This window comes from Cryptomeria japonica, chromosome 8 (genome assembly GCF_030272615.1).
Source record: "Cryptomeria japonica chromosome 8, Sugi_1.0, whole genome shotgun sequence".
NCBI classification, from domain to species: domain Eukaryota; kingdom Viridiplantae; phylum Streptophyta; class Pinopsida; order Cupressales; family Cupressaceae; genus Cryptomeria; species Cryptomeria japonica.
Window position 1 is genome coordinate 328,860,346 of NC_081412.1, and position 13,877 is coordinate 328,874,222.

At 35.7% G+C, this 13,877-nt stretch overlaps 1 protein-coding gene across 3 annotated transcripts in view; it reads right to left on the minus strand.

Annotated features, from left to right (window-relative positions):
• Positions 1 to 4,313: 4,313 nt before the first annotated feature.
• LOC131061516 (uncharacterized) overlaps positions 4,314 to 13,877 on the minus strand; it is a 181,183-nt gene continuing 171,619 nt past the window's right edge. For 2 of the 3 annotated variants that reach the window (XM_057995241.2, XM_057995240.2), the window contains exon 11: positions 4,314 to 4,819. In XM_057995241.2, the coding sequence (XP_057851224.1) occupies positions 4,816 to 4,819 (4 nt within the window). In that variant the 3' untranslated portion in view covers positions 4,314 to 4,815. The remainder of the gene's footprint in view (positions 4,820 to 13,877) is intronic. The other variant, XM_057995244.2, reaches the window with a different exon arrangement.

The window sequence follows — 13,877 nt, forward strand, 5'->3', positions numbered from 1 at the left end:
AATATCAAAAGACTCAAGTGGGTTATCAAAGGAGCCAGGAGCTAAGCTAATGTTGTTAATAAGGTTTTCTTTTAAATGGTTACCCTTTGACATCAATCAACTTTTTTGTTTTCTTTATTGGTTCATTAAAATGTTGGGTATAACTTTAGGATTTGTGCATTGAGTGGTGACATGTCCAAGTTTTTTATAGTTTTAATAGAAAACACTTGATTTATCATACATAATAGGTTGATTTCATTTTCTAAGCTTAGATTATAGAGTTATAAAAGTTGAGAGTTTTAAACACATCAACAGTAACACAAAATCTGGCATAAACTAACTTGGCTTTCTCCTTTGTCACTTTATTCGTGGCAATGAAGTTTTTGAAAGAATTAATTACCTAGGAAAAGATTTCCTCATCCCAAAAATCTTGCAAGAGGCCAAGCATCGTAACCCAAAAAGGTGCAACTTTGTTCAAATTTGCCTTTGGGTCAAAACCCAACTTCCATCTACAAAGAGAGGATTCTTTCCATAGAGCCACAATCCTCAAGCTAACACCTAAAGAAGGTCTTCCTAAGAAGTAAATTTGTAGAGGAACATTCCTCCTGCCATTGCACTCACAATCATGCTACTTTTGTTTCTTCCTAAGTCCTAATCATCATTTTTGATCTTGAGGAGGTTGTTTTAAGTCACCGTGATGATGGATAGAGATAAAGTATGCTAGAATGGAAAACTCAAACTCTCATTTAGCATAGTCTTTGAAATCTAAATAGAGAACCTCCAAACTTAGAATTTATGAAACCTTTGTAACTTCCAACACATGGTATGCACATGAGGGATAAAGAGGGAGAACACTTATTGCAAACTATTGCCATTTTGAGTCACTTAGTATTAATTAATCATTTTTTAATATGGTTCCAATGGTTGTTGAATTTTGGGTCTTAATCCTCTCTTTTCTTTCTTTTTTTCATGAGGTTGTTTTGAGTTGTTATGTCACATTATCCCTTATAAGGACTTGTTCATATCTAAAAGGTTAACATAGAGTTTTTCAAGGTCGAAATATGACATACAAAGGGTGCAATTTCAAGTGATGACAGATGATCACAAATACTTGGATTGTTGAGTAGCCACATTCGTCAATACATTAGATTTTCATGAGGAGGTTCTTATCAATTAGGAAAGTATTTGATGTAAATTGGAGAGATGTTCCATAGAAGTAGAGATGAAGATTTAGTAACTCATGATGTGTGATATTCTCATATTTGAGTTTGAATCTAAGTGTAAAGCCTTAGAACGAAACAATTGAGTTTTCTTTCATAGTATGGAATTTATTTTTAGATCTTGCAAATGAAAGTGACAAACTAATGAAAAATCCTAAAATACTCCATGAAGATAGTAGAGATGACTCTCATGGAGATGAAGAAGCTTATAGTCTAGGAATTACATCAACCTCTATTGAGCATCATTGGCCAACTATAGCCTTAACTCTATGCAAGAGTGATTCAGCAAAATACAAGGGACTAAACCTTGTACATCTTCGGAATTGGTTACTCCAATTGGGACAAACTTGGAGAGTGTATCCATCATTTACAATATTAGTGATCACCGACCAATACAAAACATAGTAGAATGTTGTATAATGTCTTATATAAAACTATATCGCGCTAAAGAAAAACATATGTGCACCTTACAATGGCACTCTACATATGATAGAAATGTAGTGTAGAAGGTGGAAGCACTATACAACATATACAAACCATTGCAGAAAGTAGTAGTTATCACTGCTTGTACACTTGCCATCTCTAGTTTCTCCTCATTCAACAATGCAAGGTTGCCTGCATCTCTCATTTTGCCTCTTCCATGGTTTTTTCACACTGACAAGGAATGCATGCAATATGATATTTGAGGTGATTGATGTCTCCATTAAACTTCTAGCAATAGAGAAATCTCACTATCCTAGGCCAGTCCAAGTGACATTTTTCCAAGCAATGTCATGGCTTCTAACAAGAAAACTTGCACTTACTGATGCAGAAGTAGATGCCATTGTACTAATGTGCAGCATATTTCAATACAAATAAATAATATTCAAAAGAATGATTTAAACACTAAAAATAAAGTAAAATTTACATAAAATACATTTCAGACATAATTGAATAGCAGTAAAATTACCCTAAACCGTAAACCTTACATACAAAACGCATTAAAATAAATAAATAAAGGAAAAATAAAACCAACAATTTCATTCATAAAAAACTAGCATAAATCAGCAATAAAAATTATTGAACTTGGATTCACTGCATGTAATATTGTAAATCATGTTTAGAAACCTAATATAAACAGTTTAGAAAGAATTTACATGCCTGGAAGAAGAACTAGCCTAAAAGCCTGAAATTCTTCTAATTTGCTAAAACTCACTCCAATTCACTTGAGAACATTCAAATGTTGTGAGAACTTCACAAGTGGGCATCTAGGGCTTAAAAAGAACAGCCTGTGTTTTTTCTGCGTTTTCCAAGTACTCATGTATAGAGCACATATGGCGAGTTTTTTGGCTGATTCACCCAATACTCAAGTACTCACACAATTTAGGCCCTAAAACTCATCAAAAGCTGCAACAGAAACCCAGAAACCCACAACTTTGCACTGTAGAGACTCGATGTATTAAAAACCCACACTCAGCAAGTTTTCCATCTATGATACAAACTAGACAGAAGGCCTCAACCATATGTAAGCCAACGTAAATAACTTGAAACAATTTGAAATGGCTTTGTGCAACTCTTTGTACCAATCAAATATATTATATCGTATAGTCATGAGCTTTAGCCCAACTGCATATTCTTAGTCACTTTCTGATTGCACTGGAAAAAGGCATGATTTTTTATACAAAAAATAATAGAAACAAAATTGACATTTGAATTTTTTTTAAATATAGTGCTATTGAGGGTGATGGTTTATAGTGTGGGAACTGGGAAGTAATCACGTATCTGGTATTGCCCTTTTGTAGAACCTAATAAAGCTATTGAAGTTTGTCTTTGTTTCAATGTGCTTTATGGATTCATAAATTACATTGGCAATCACAAGGCAAGGGGATCCATAGACCAGTAAAAAAAATCTATTTATGTTTTTCTCCAGAACAAGTTTCTCCACAGAAAGCAAGAAATTGTGAAACTAATTTTCAAAGAGCTGGCATGTGTACAATACTAGGACCACACGGTAACATAAATTGGATTATGCATAAATTTGGCAAATAAATGTGTACCAAAAGGAAAACTGAATTTATAAAGCTTCAACATTTAGTAATAAACTATTGACACTTGGTAACTTTATGGAAGACCTGAAAAGTTGAAAGAAACACCACAAAATCCAAGACATGCAAAAGTACGTCAACCATTACTAGGGACCTGCATAATTTCTGTTCTTTTTAACATATATCAGTCTTTCCTAAATCTAGAGATATAAATATAGAAAAATGGATAAAACACAATAAAACTCCTTCATGCCAAAATATGTATGAAATAACGTGCACATGCAGAGTCCCAGATGAAGAGAACAATCAGTTGCCAATTTCTTCTTGTATAGCATATATTGGAATAAACAGATAAAAGAGTGAAAAAACTGTAAACATAATCCAACTCCATCCAACCAAAATCTATATGAAGTTAAGTCATAATTCCATGTGGAAAGATATTATCCGTTTCCAATTCCTTAGAACTTTTATTAATTATAATGTTGCATTCCTGGATAAAACTTGAGTTTTTTCAGTTCGTGAGCATGAAGACAAAAATGAAATTTCTAACATAATTATTTAGTTCTCGATTTTTTTAAACCTAAGCCTGATTCTGCTAAACACCAGTTAATGCAACAACTTATTTTGGTGGACATTACCTCTATAAAACCAAATGATTGTATCTCTTGGGAATGTTTGTAGAAGATATTACGTACAAAATTTGAAGCAAGTGATCACATATCACAAACACAAACTGAGTCTTGCCAATGACATTATACGACTATCAATTATGGAATGTCAATATCAAGATTTGGTACAAATACTGCACCAGTGATGAGAAGTATGGCCCAGCATAAACTTAAATAGCTTTATAAGAATGGCTTATCAGCAATATCAACACTTCAAACTTCAGTTGTGCTATGACGAGAAGATGTGATCGTACAACTTTCCTTTGGATGATAGCTTACACTGGTTACCTACATGGCATAAATAGTAAGGTGCACATGTATGAAGTGACTACCTAACATCTTGCCTTCATAGAAAAGACTAAAATGCCTTGGAAATGCTTAGCATTCAACTACATAAGTTTTCACCACCTACAGAAAAATTATTGTGATAGAGCCTCTGATTTTTTTTTTTAAATCACTATAAAATAAGTGGGTGTTCAAATATAAACAAAAAGAATGTTCGTTTGTTTTCGTCTTTATATAATCTAATCACAATTCATCAACAGTTCCAATTCACTAGCATTCCACCTACCATTTAAATAGCAAAAGGTGACCCTGGTAGAGATGTGTGAAGGGTTAACTTTCCTAATAATAAACTACCAGCTACTTGACTCTGTTTGTCCCAGAATCATGATAGATGTACCTTAAAGAAAGTGAAAAATATCACAACACAGAACTGATTCTTTGCCAATAACAATAAAAGAATACCAATAGTGGAATGTCAATTTTGAGATTTGATAAAAATGCCACACCAATGCAGAGAAGTATGCCATTACTGATCAGAAGTATGGCATATCAGCAGATATCAGCATTTCCAAACTCGAATTGTGCTATCAACAGAGGATGTGATCATACAACTTTCTTTTGGATGATAGCTTACACTGGTTACCTACATGCCAGAAACAGTAAGATGCATGTGTATTAAGAGGCTGCACAATTATTGCCTTAAACCACATAAAAAGACAAAATGCCTTGGAAATCCTTAACATTCAAATACATAAGTTATCACCACTTACTGAAAAAAAATTATGATGAAGGACCTGTGGTAAAAAGACAAAGAAAATCACTACGAAATAGGTAGTTGTACTAGTAAGAACAAAAGAAAGCTGAATTGTTTTCTATTGGGCAAGTTTCTTGGTTTTTTCTTATGTGATCCATCATAATTCATCAACAGCTTAAATTCATTAGCATTACCCCTACCATTTTTCTAGCTATAGTGCCCCTGGCAGAGATTTGTAAAGGGTAACTTTCCTAATTATAAATTATCAGCTACTTGAGTCTGTCGGTTCCAGAATCATGGATAGATGTACCTTAACCTGCTTATAGTCACACAATCAAGCTTTCACTTGCATTGCTAACTTCTGGCCTGAACTAAATTTCTGAAACTCATTCATTTACCATATATTTTTTGAATTTATCCAGAAATACATTATCCCCATCACCTTTTCTCAAAAACACAAGAAATAAAGCAACAAAAGATTAGGTATGCCAATTGGTTTTGTGATGGAGAATGGCTGCAATTTTTAGTGCATAGTTTCTTTCATGTACATTCAAATCCTTAAAATTTCCATTCTGACGAGCTCTTAATACTGATTGAATTAAGTACTTCATAGAATAAAAATTGCATGTCACTAGATATTTCAACTAAGACATAGCAATTTAGATATCGCCACCACCACAGAACTTCTGTGCTATGTGATGGGGATGTCCATTGCCATTCAAATAGTCTAGGACTTTGAAACAACCATATGTTCATAGGAAATAAGCCACCAAAGAAAATAAGGATTATTATATTTATTCCTGCTTCCCCTGGCACAGTAAGCTCTATCATTGTATTTTGCCATGTTCACATTCCTCAACATCATCTTTAAGCACTAAGAAAAATGTGCCATTTAGTCTTTTCTACCTGTTTTGCACTTACCAATAAACCAAGTTTACTCTAAGAAAAGATTTTAGGAAGCATCAACCCCAGATTTTCAATTTAAATCACCAAATTTCATCTGTCGAGCTTAAGATAAACTTCTTTTTGTCAAGCCTCCTTGCTTTATTCAATTAGCTAAACATTTTTTCATATTCTGATCTATGATATTCGGAAAGCCTAAACAATGCTTGGCAGTTGGGACAAGCATCAAAACAGGAGAACAAATACATATATTTACTTCATGGTCAGAGATCATTAGAAGGTTCGATATCATAATATATCCATACTAAGATAGTCTCTGAACATTACCTGTCAAGACTATTATACTAGGATGCAAAGCTAACTGGATTATGAAAATTAACTGTCAATTGAAAAAAATAAGGATGCATACCCCAGTATAAAGAAGAAAAGAGATGTCTAAAAGGGTATGATATGTTATGTCAAAGGAGATACGAATTGCAAGCCCCATCTTCTTGAAAGAAGCATAGGAAAAGAGGATGCATATCCATAAAAGATATTTTTTCTCAAGATGTCATCTTGGTACACTCTCCATTGGATATTTCGTATCTCTATTGGCAAGTGCTTGAATAATGTCACACTTAGCTACAGATGTGAGCATTTTCCCAAATTTTATCCAATTTTGTAGAATGACATCAGCTTGGTCAATGGGGAACCCAATCCCTTTACCGCTAGTTTTTGAATTTATCAATGAAAATTGATAAATAACTTCAAATTAGTGATATTTTTATTTATGCAGCCATTTGAACAACAAAAACCATATCAACTCCAACCCACCTCCAACCAAGGGCAAGATGTACAAAGTTTCCAACAACATATGATGCCAAGTTGTCTTTACCAGCTGCATATAAATTTCGTCTAATTGAACCTGGAAGCAGTTTTTTCGCTCCCACACAGAACTAACTGGTGATTTAGGAGGATTCACAAAACAAGGCATCTAAAATAACACACAGGCCATCCTCCTGGCTTGCAGCAACTATGGAGCTACTTCTTGTGTCTGTGGTACATGAGAGCACCTCCCAAATGCTCTAAGGAACTCAAAGATCCATATCCTCTCTCCAAACATGCTCCAGCAGCACTGTAACACACCTTGCAAAGAGACAGACACTTCTATGACGAAGCTGGTTCAACCAATCAAACTATGATTTCTACTAGGGGTCCAATACACGTTATAACAAAATCACACCACCAACCCACAAATATACCTCCACATCATCTTGAGAGTGATTATGTAGACTTCGAACAAAATACTCAGTACAGCAACCAAATTGGCATCCACAATTCTTGCAGCATGCCAAGTAATCAGGAATATGTCAGCCATCGGTTACATTCAATAAAACATGATGGTAGCATTAATGTTTTGAAGCTTAGGATTGATATATACTGATTCAACCCCTCCCCATCCCTCCCCCCCTTATCCCTTTCAATATATGTGTGCATAACACTGAGAACGAAATAAATTCATCAAACTTCTATTAGCCCAACAAAGACAACTTAATTTTTGCCAAACAGCCAGACATACCCAGCATCATCATACAATTAGCAAATCCAAGGGAAAAGGGGGCGGTTCAAACTCCAAACACCAAACTATAAAACATCAAATACCTCCATACTGAAACCCCAAAATGTGAAACTCTGTTGAAGCACAATGGTAATTCTTGAATGAAATAATACCAACTCCAGCTAGGGATTGTCTTCCAAATACAAAGCTAGAAATCAAATGTGGGTTTTCATCCCCAAAACAATTTAGGAAGAAGATGGAAGTTCAATTCAATAGCATAACCATATGAAAAATCTTCAGCGTGTCTTACAAATGAGCCCACATCCTCCTTATATAGCTTTTTAAGAGCTATTTTCGGAAAAGGTGTTTTTCTTTTTTTTGTTGCTTTTTCAAAAAAAAAGTCTTTTTCTTTTCACTACTTTTGTGAAAAGTGTTTTTTCCCTTTCTGCTTTTTTGTTACTTTTTTGAAAAAGCATTTTTTGTTTTTAGCTGCTTTTCAAATAAAATGCTTTTCTAGTTTCCTTTTGGAGGGAATAAACAAATTTAAAAATATAATAATTCACTCTATTTCCCTGACAAAGACCTTTTTTGAAATAATAACATTTCATGTGCAAAGGCCCCCCTTAACTAGGGGTCTAACTTTTAAAACACTTCATTTTCTTTCCCACGAGCTATTACACCAAGTAGTCCTATTAATTCTCAACATTAGACCACATTAGTGAAATCTTAATTAATTATTCAATAACTCGCCCAAGTTGCAAAAAGCACTGAAACTGAATCAGAATAAAACTTTGATTGCATTAGGAAGATACTGAAGATATAGTATGATGATCAGGGCAACCGGGTGACTTACTTAAAAAAGGCGTACTCTCCAAGAAGTTTGAACAACCCGGGAGTCCAAAAACACTTCTAAAAGTATCATAGTGACCCATAATACCAATGGAGCTCAATGCCAAAAATAGAAACCCAGAAATACAGAACCTGTATCCTCTAAGAAGTTTGGAGTTCTCCCTAGCACACCTAGAAGCTTACGAGAAAACTCAAAAAATTGGCCCAAAGCTCACAAAACAATATTGCTAAAAATGGGCACATTACAATCTTCCCTCTCTAGAATCGCTTGCCCTCAAGCAATTGCCAACCTTAATCAACCAAAGCAGTCTTGGATCATCAAAAAAAATTCATGATTCCCAAACCAACCTAGGAGGTTTGTAACTCCTGCTTGATTTGGATCGCCATCAACGAAAAGCTCCATCACTCTTCCTACCCAAGAAGCAACAATTCTTTGCAAGTTATCGGCAAGCCCCTTGGAGATTGGCTTCTCATTACTATAATTCCATTGCACCATTTGGATAGTTTCAAGAAAAATTACTACTATCCCTTTCAATTTTAACCTCTTGAACTCCGGCATGGTAGTCACAATTGTACGGTGATCTGTTGCCCAAACCACATGCAAGCTGAAGGTAAGAAATAATGAATATTTGGTGCCTAAATTCACAACCAACCCCGAACTTGGTGATTGGAAATACTCATTCCCTTCATGTGTAACCAAAAACTGATTGTTTCAAGTGCCTGAATGGTCTACAAATGCATGAATCTACAACTGTTCAAGTCTGAAATCAGCAACTTACAATCTGATTTTTTAAAATTCATCACCCAAAAAGAACTGCTGCAACTCTAAAAATCCTCAACCAAAATGAAAAATCTGATCATTTTTGTAGCTGAAAACACCTTTTCAAGAGTCACCAACTTAGTAGAACTCCAAATTTTGCTTAAAATCTCCCTCCAATCCACTTGTAAGAACACAAATAGACTCATAAGTTGGCTATATGGAAAGGTAAAAGCAGCATTAATTTTGCATTTTTGGTCCATAACCTCCCATGGTATACCTATCATCATTTGTCTCCAATAATCCATGTTGATCCTTGACATACATACTTACCCTAAAAGTAGCTCCACCATGCTAATGCTACGCTACTCTAATCATCATATGAATTTCATCTGAAGGGCATTTTGTGATGCTTGAAGTCTCAACACTATATCTCTCCACCCCATCATCCTCTAAATCAAAAAAGTAGTCTCCTTGAGGTCAACCCACAAGGTCAACCATCATTACATCAAAGATCTTGGGTGGTTCTTTAAGCAAATCAACTAGTACCACCTCATGACTAAATACCACACCTGGATCCCATATCTTATTATTGTCATCATTTGTGTAATCAAAACAAGAAGTGCTCCATCATCCAACTCAAAGAGTGGATTATCAAAAGATGACTCTACATCGATCTCAAACAATGGGTTATCAACAAGATGAAGATCATCTTTATCCATTAACCAATCCTCTTGCTGATCTAAACTTTCATTTTCTGATTTCTTTGTAAAATATTTTAGATCAAAATCATCTTGAATTCTATCAAGTTCATCAATCACTTGTCTGATTTCCTCAGCTCTTTCTGCATTCTCTTGCTCCCTAAATTGTTTGGCAACATAAAGCTGATTTTCTGCTTCTAGGAGAGTCTTTTGGACACTTTCTAATGAGATCTTTGTGGATTTAAGCTCAATGGTGAGCTCACCAACTTCCTTCTCTTTTCTTCCCAATGCATCAAGAGTATCTTCTGCAAACTTGAAGGCATGATCCTTATTTGAAAGTAAGTGCAGATAATCTGACTTCATTGTTTCCAAAGCCTTTTTAACTGTTTGCAATTGTGCATGGCTCCTCCATCCATGCCCTTTTGTCTCTTCTTAACTTGGGCCTTCCAAATGAGATCTTCGATGAATTTGTGGTGCCATCAACTCTTGATAAAACTTGAACAACTTCCTCTTCTATAACCAGTAATTGATTCTTCAAACCCTGCATTTCTTTATGCCTTGGATTCAAATCAGCAAAGTCACTTGGCTTATCACACAATAAAGGCTCATGTGTTACTTCTTCAATTCTGAAAAGACTTCACTTTCAATTTGTTCTAAATTAAACAAACTTGAGCTAAAGCCAAAATCAGCTCATTCATCAACAATAGTCCTCTCCATTGATTCTGTTTGGAATTCATCACGGTAGATACCTAACATAGGCAGAATCCACTAAATGTCTAAACTCTCATTATTAAGTGTTGATGCATAATAGCTTCGGCAAGATAAGACATCTCTAACTATTCATGTTGTTTGTAACTAGGCAAAGATGGGTTCGGATTGCCTTAAGGCAACATCCAAACCCATATAGGACTGGGTCCTATCCTAAAGGGGTAACGTGCCCCCAAGATTGAGCCCAGCCCTATACCTCCACACCACCCTAAATACTCCATGCCACAATAAAGAAATTGGCGCCAAAAGAAGGAGGCCGACTTGGATTTAATAAAGGCTAAGGACTCATATAAATAAAGTCATCTTGCAAATACAATTCAATCATTCATGCATTCAGCGAACTAGCTCTGCAAGTAAAAGGTGCGAATTTATACAAGGATTGTGCGAACTTGTTCAAGAGGACATAGGCCTTTTTTGGTGCAGACTTGAAGTGCTTAGAAGTGCAGATCTGTCATACAAAAGAGATCAGATCTGAAAAGGAAGCTAAGTATTGTATTTGTGCTATTAAGAGAGAATATATAATCTGACCTGTGGGTCTTTAATGCTAGGTTTTTCCTCCTTGGAGGTTTTCCCAGGGTATTTGTGTTGGTCTCTTGTTTACTTGTTTCATTTCTGAGTTTACTGAATTATGGTTTACTAAAATGTTACAAATCTGATTAACAAACTAGGGCATAATTAAAAGACATAAATCTGATTACTGATCTAGGGCACAAAAACTTACATGGTATCAGAGCTAAGGTGTCACTAACTTCAGATTTTAGTAAATTATTTGTTGCATATAGCTGCTATTTGTTTTCAGATTAAAATATCAGGTTTGAGGGCTGAAGATAGACTTGATGGAGCCCTTGATTTTGCTGCTTGAAAAGTCCGTATTCTATTGATCCTTTAAGAGAATGATCTGCTGAAATTCATGGAAGAAGAAAGGCTGTCCCTTCTAGAAGATGCTGAAGAGCTGAAGCAGTTCAAGAAAGACTCCCTCAAGGCTAGGAAGATCATAATTGAATCCGTCAAGAATTATCTTGTCACTTTCATATCAAAATTTGCATCTGCCAGGGAAATGATCAAACACTTGGAAGGGATGTATGAAGTCAACAACCTCAGCAGAGCTCTTGCTCTAAGACAGCAGCTTCTTCACATGAAAATGAAAGAAGAAGACTCAATCATAGCCTACTTCATGAAGATCAATGAACTAAAGGACAAGCTAAGTACTCTTGATTGCCAAATTTCGGATAAAGATCTTGTTATGATTGCATTAAATGGTCTACCTGATGAATGGGAACCATTCATTTGTAGCATTGGTGGAAGAGCTGATCGTCCCAACTTTGAGCGTCTTCAATCTGATTGCATCGAAGAGGAATCTCGAATTGAGGTAAGAGGAAAACTCAAGAACTCTCACAAAGATAATCATGTTCTCTTAGCTAAATCTAGGAAAGGTGGACATTGGACGAAAGAAAAGAGAAGCAAAGATTTTAGATCCTCCTCCTATGATCCAAGGAAGAAGTCAAGAGATTCCTCTCACATTCGTTGCTTCCAATGTGATAAGTATGGTCACTATGCCAGAGATTGTCAGAATGATCCAAAGGAAAGGGAAGTCAATTTAAATGAAGTTGCCGAACAAAGTGAGGATTATCTTCTTATCTCTGCTCTATCCAGCAATGTTCCTACGGACAGTAATACGTGGATACTTGACAGTGGTGCCTCCAGACACATCTCAGGTTTTCGTGAGCATCTTTCAGATCTGATTGAAAAGGACACCAACCTTCATGTGGTAATCAGTGATGATGCTCGATACTCGGTAAAAGGTTCTGGTACTACCTCTTTAAAACTAGATTCTGGTATTTCCTTACAACTTTGTGATATTCTCTTTGTACCTGGTATTAAAAGAAATCTTATTTCCATTTCTGCCTTAGAAGATAAGGGTTTGCAAATAGCATTTTCTGAAGGGAAAGTACTCGCTTGGTCTAAGAAATCTAATTTCAAAACTGCTCGTGTTATTGGAAATAGATGTGATAGTTTATATAAGCTTGCAGCTAATCCAATTCAAGCTCTCATTCATGAGGCCCCTGAATCATGCGAGCTATGGCATAGAAGACTTGGACATCTACACTTTCAAGCTCTTCCCACTCTCGGTAAAATGATTAAAGGTATGCCTAAACTTAGTTTATCTCATGATGATGCTTGTAAAGGTTGTGCAATGGGTAAGAATGTAAAGAATCCTTTTCATAAAAGCGATAGTAAGGCTAAATAAAAGTTAGAACTTATTCATTCAGATTTATGTGGTCCTATGTCTGTAGCATCTCCTAGCGGTTTCCTGTATTATGTTATCTTCATAGATGATTTCTCTAGGAAAACATGGATCTACTTTCTTAAATCTAAAGAGTCTGAAGAAGTCCTAAACAGATTTAAAGAATTCAAAGCCTTAATTGAAAACACTACAGGAAATCGAATTAAATGTTTAAAGTCTGACAATGGAGGTGAATACACCTCAGGTAGTTTCTATGTCTTATGTGTTAAGGCAGGAATTAAGAGGGAGTTCTGTGTTCCCTACAATCCTTAGCAAAATGGAGTTGCTGAAAGAAAGAACAAGACCATTGTTGAAGCTGCAAGAGCCATGATCCATGATCAAGACCTGCAACCTTTTCTATGGGCGGAAGCATCCAAAACAGCAGTTTATATTCAGAATAGATGTCCTCATCGTGCCCTAAAGGATGTAACTCTTGAAGAAGCCTTTACAGGAATCAAACCTAACATCAGCCACTTAAGGATATTCGCGAGTCTGATGTATGTTCATGTGCCTAAAGAAAAACGAACCAAGTTGGATCCATCTGGAAATAAAGGCATCTTAGTGGGATACAACGAATCTTCCAAAGCCTTCGGGATCTACATTTCAGGTCAAAGGTATGTTGAGGTAAGTAGAGATGTAACTTTTGAAGAAGATATTGCTTTCAAAAGATCTAATGGTTCATTATTTGACAATAATGATATGGTTATTGAAAATCAAGATTCAATAGTTGATGCTAACCCTGAGATACAGGAGGAGTCTAATGACCTTCCGGATCAGGAAGTTCAAAATGACCCAACAGAACCCATGCACTCTACCGATATACCTCAGGATATTGTGGTCTCCAAGAAGAGACCACTTTGGGTTAGAAACACGATTCAAGATGCTAAAGGATTTGCTGCTCCCAGAGGAACCTTTAAAGATAGCAAGAGATTCCAAAATCACGCCAACTACATTTCTGTGATGTGTAATATCGAGTCTGAACCTCACAATGTCGAAGAAGCTATGTCCCATCATGCTTGGAAATCAGCCATGGATGAAGAGTATGGGTCTATCATCAAGAATGATGTCTGGGCCATTGTACCCAGACCCAAAGGTAAGTCTGTTGTTTCCTCTAAATGGTTGTTTAAAATTAAGCATAATGCTGATGG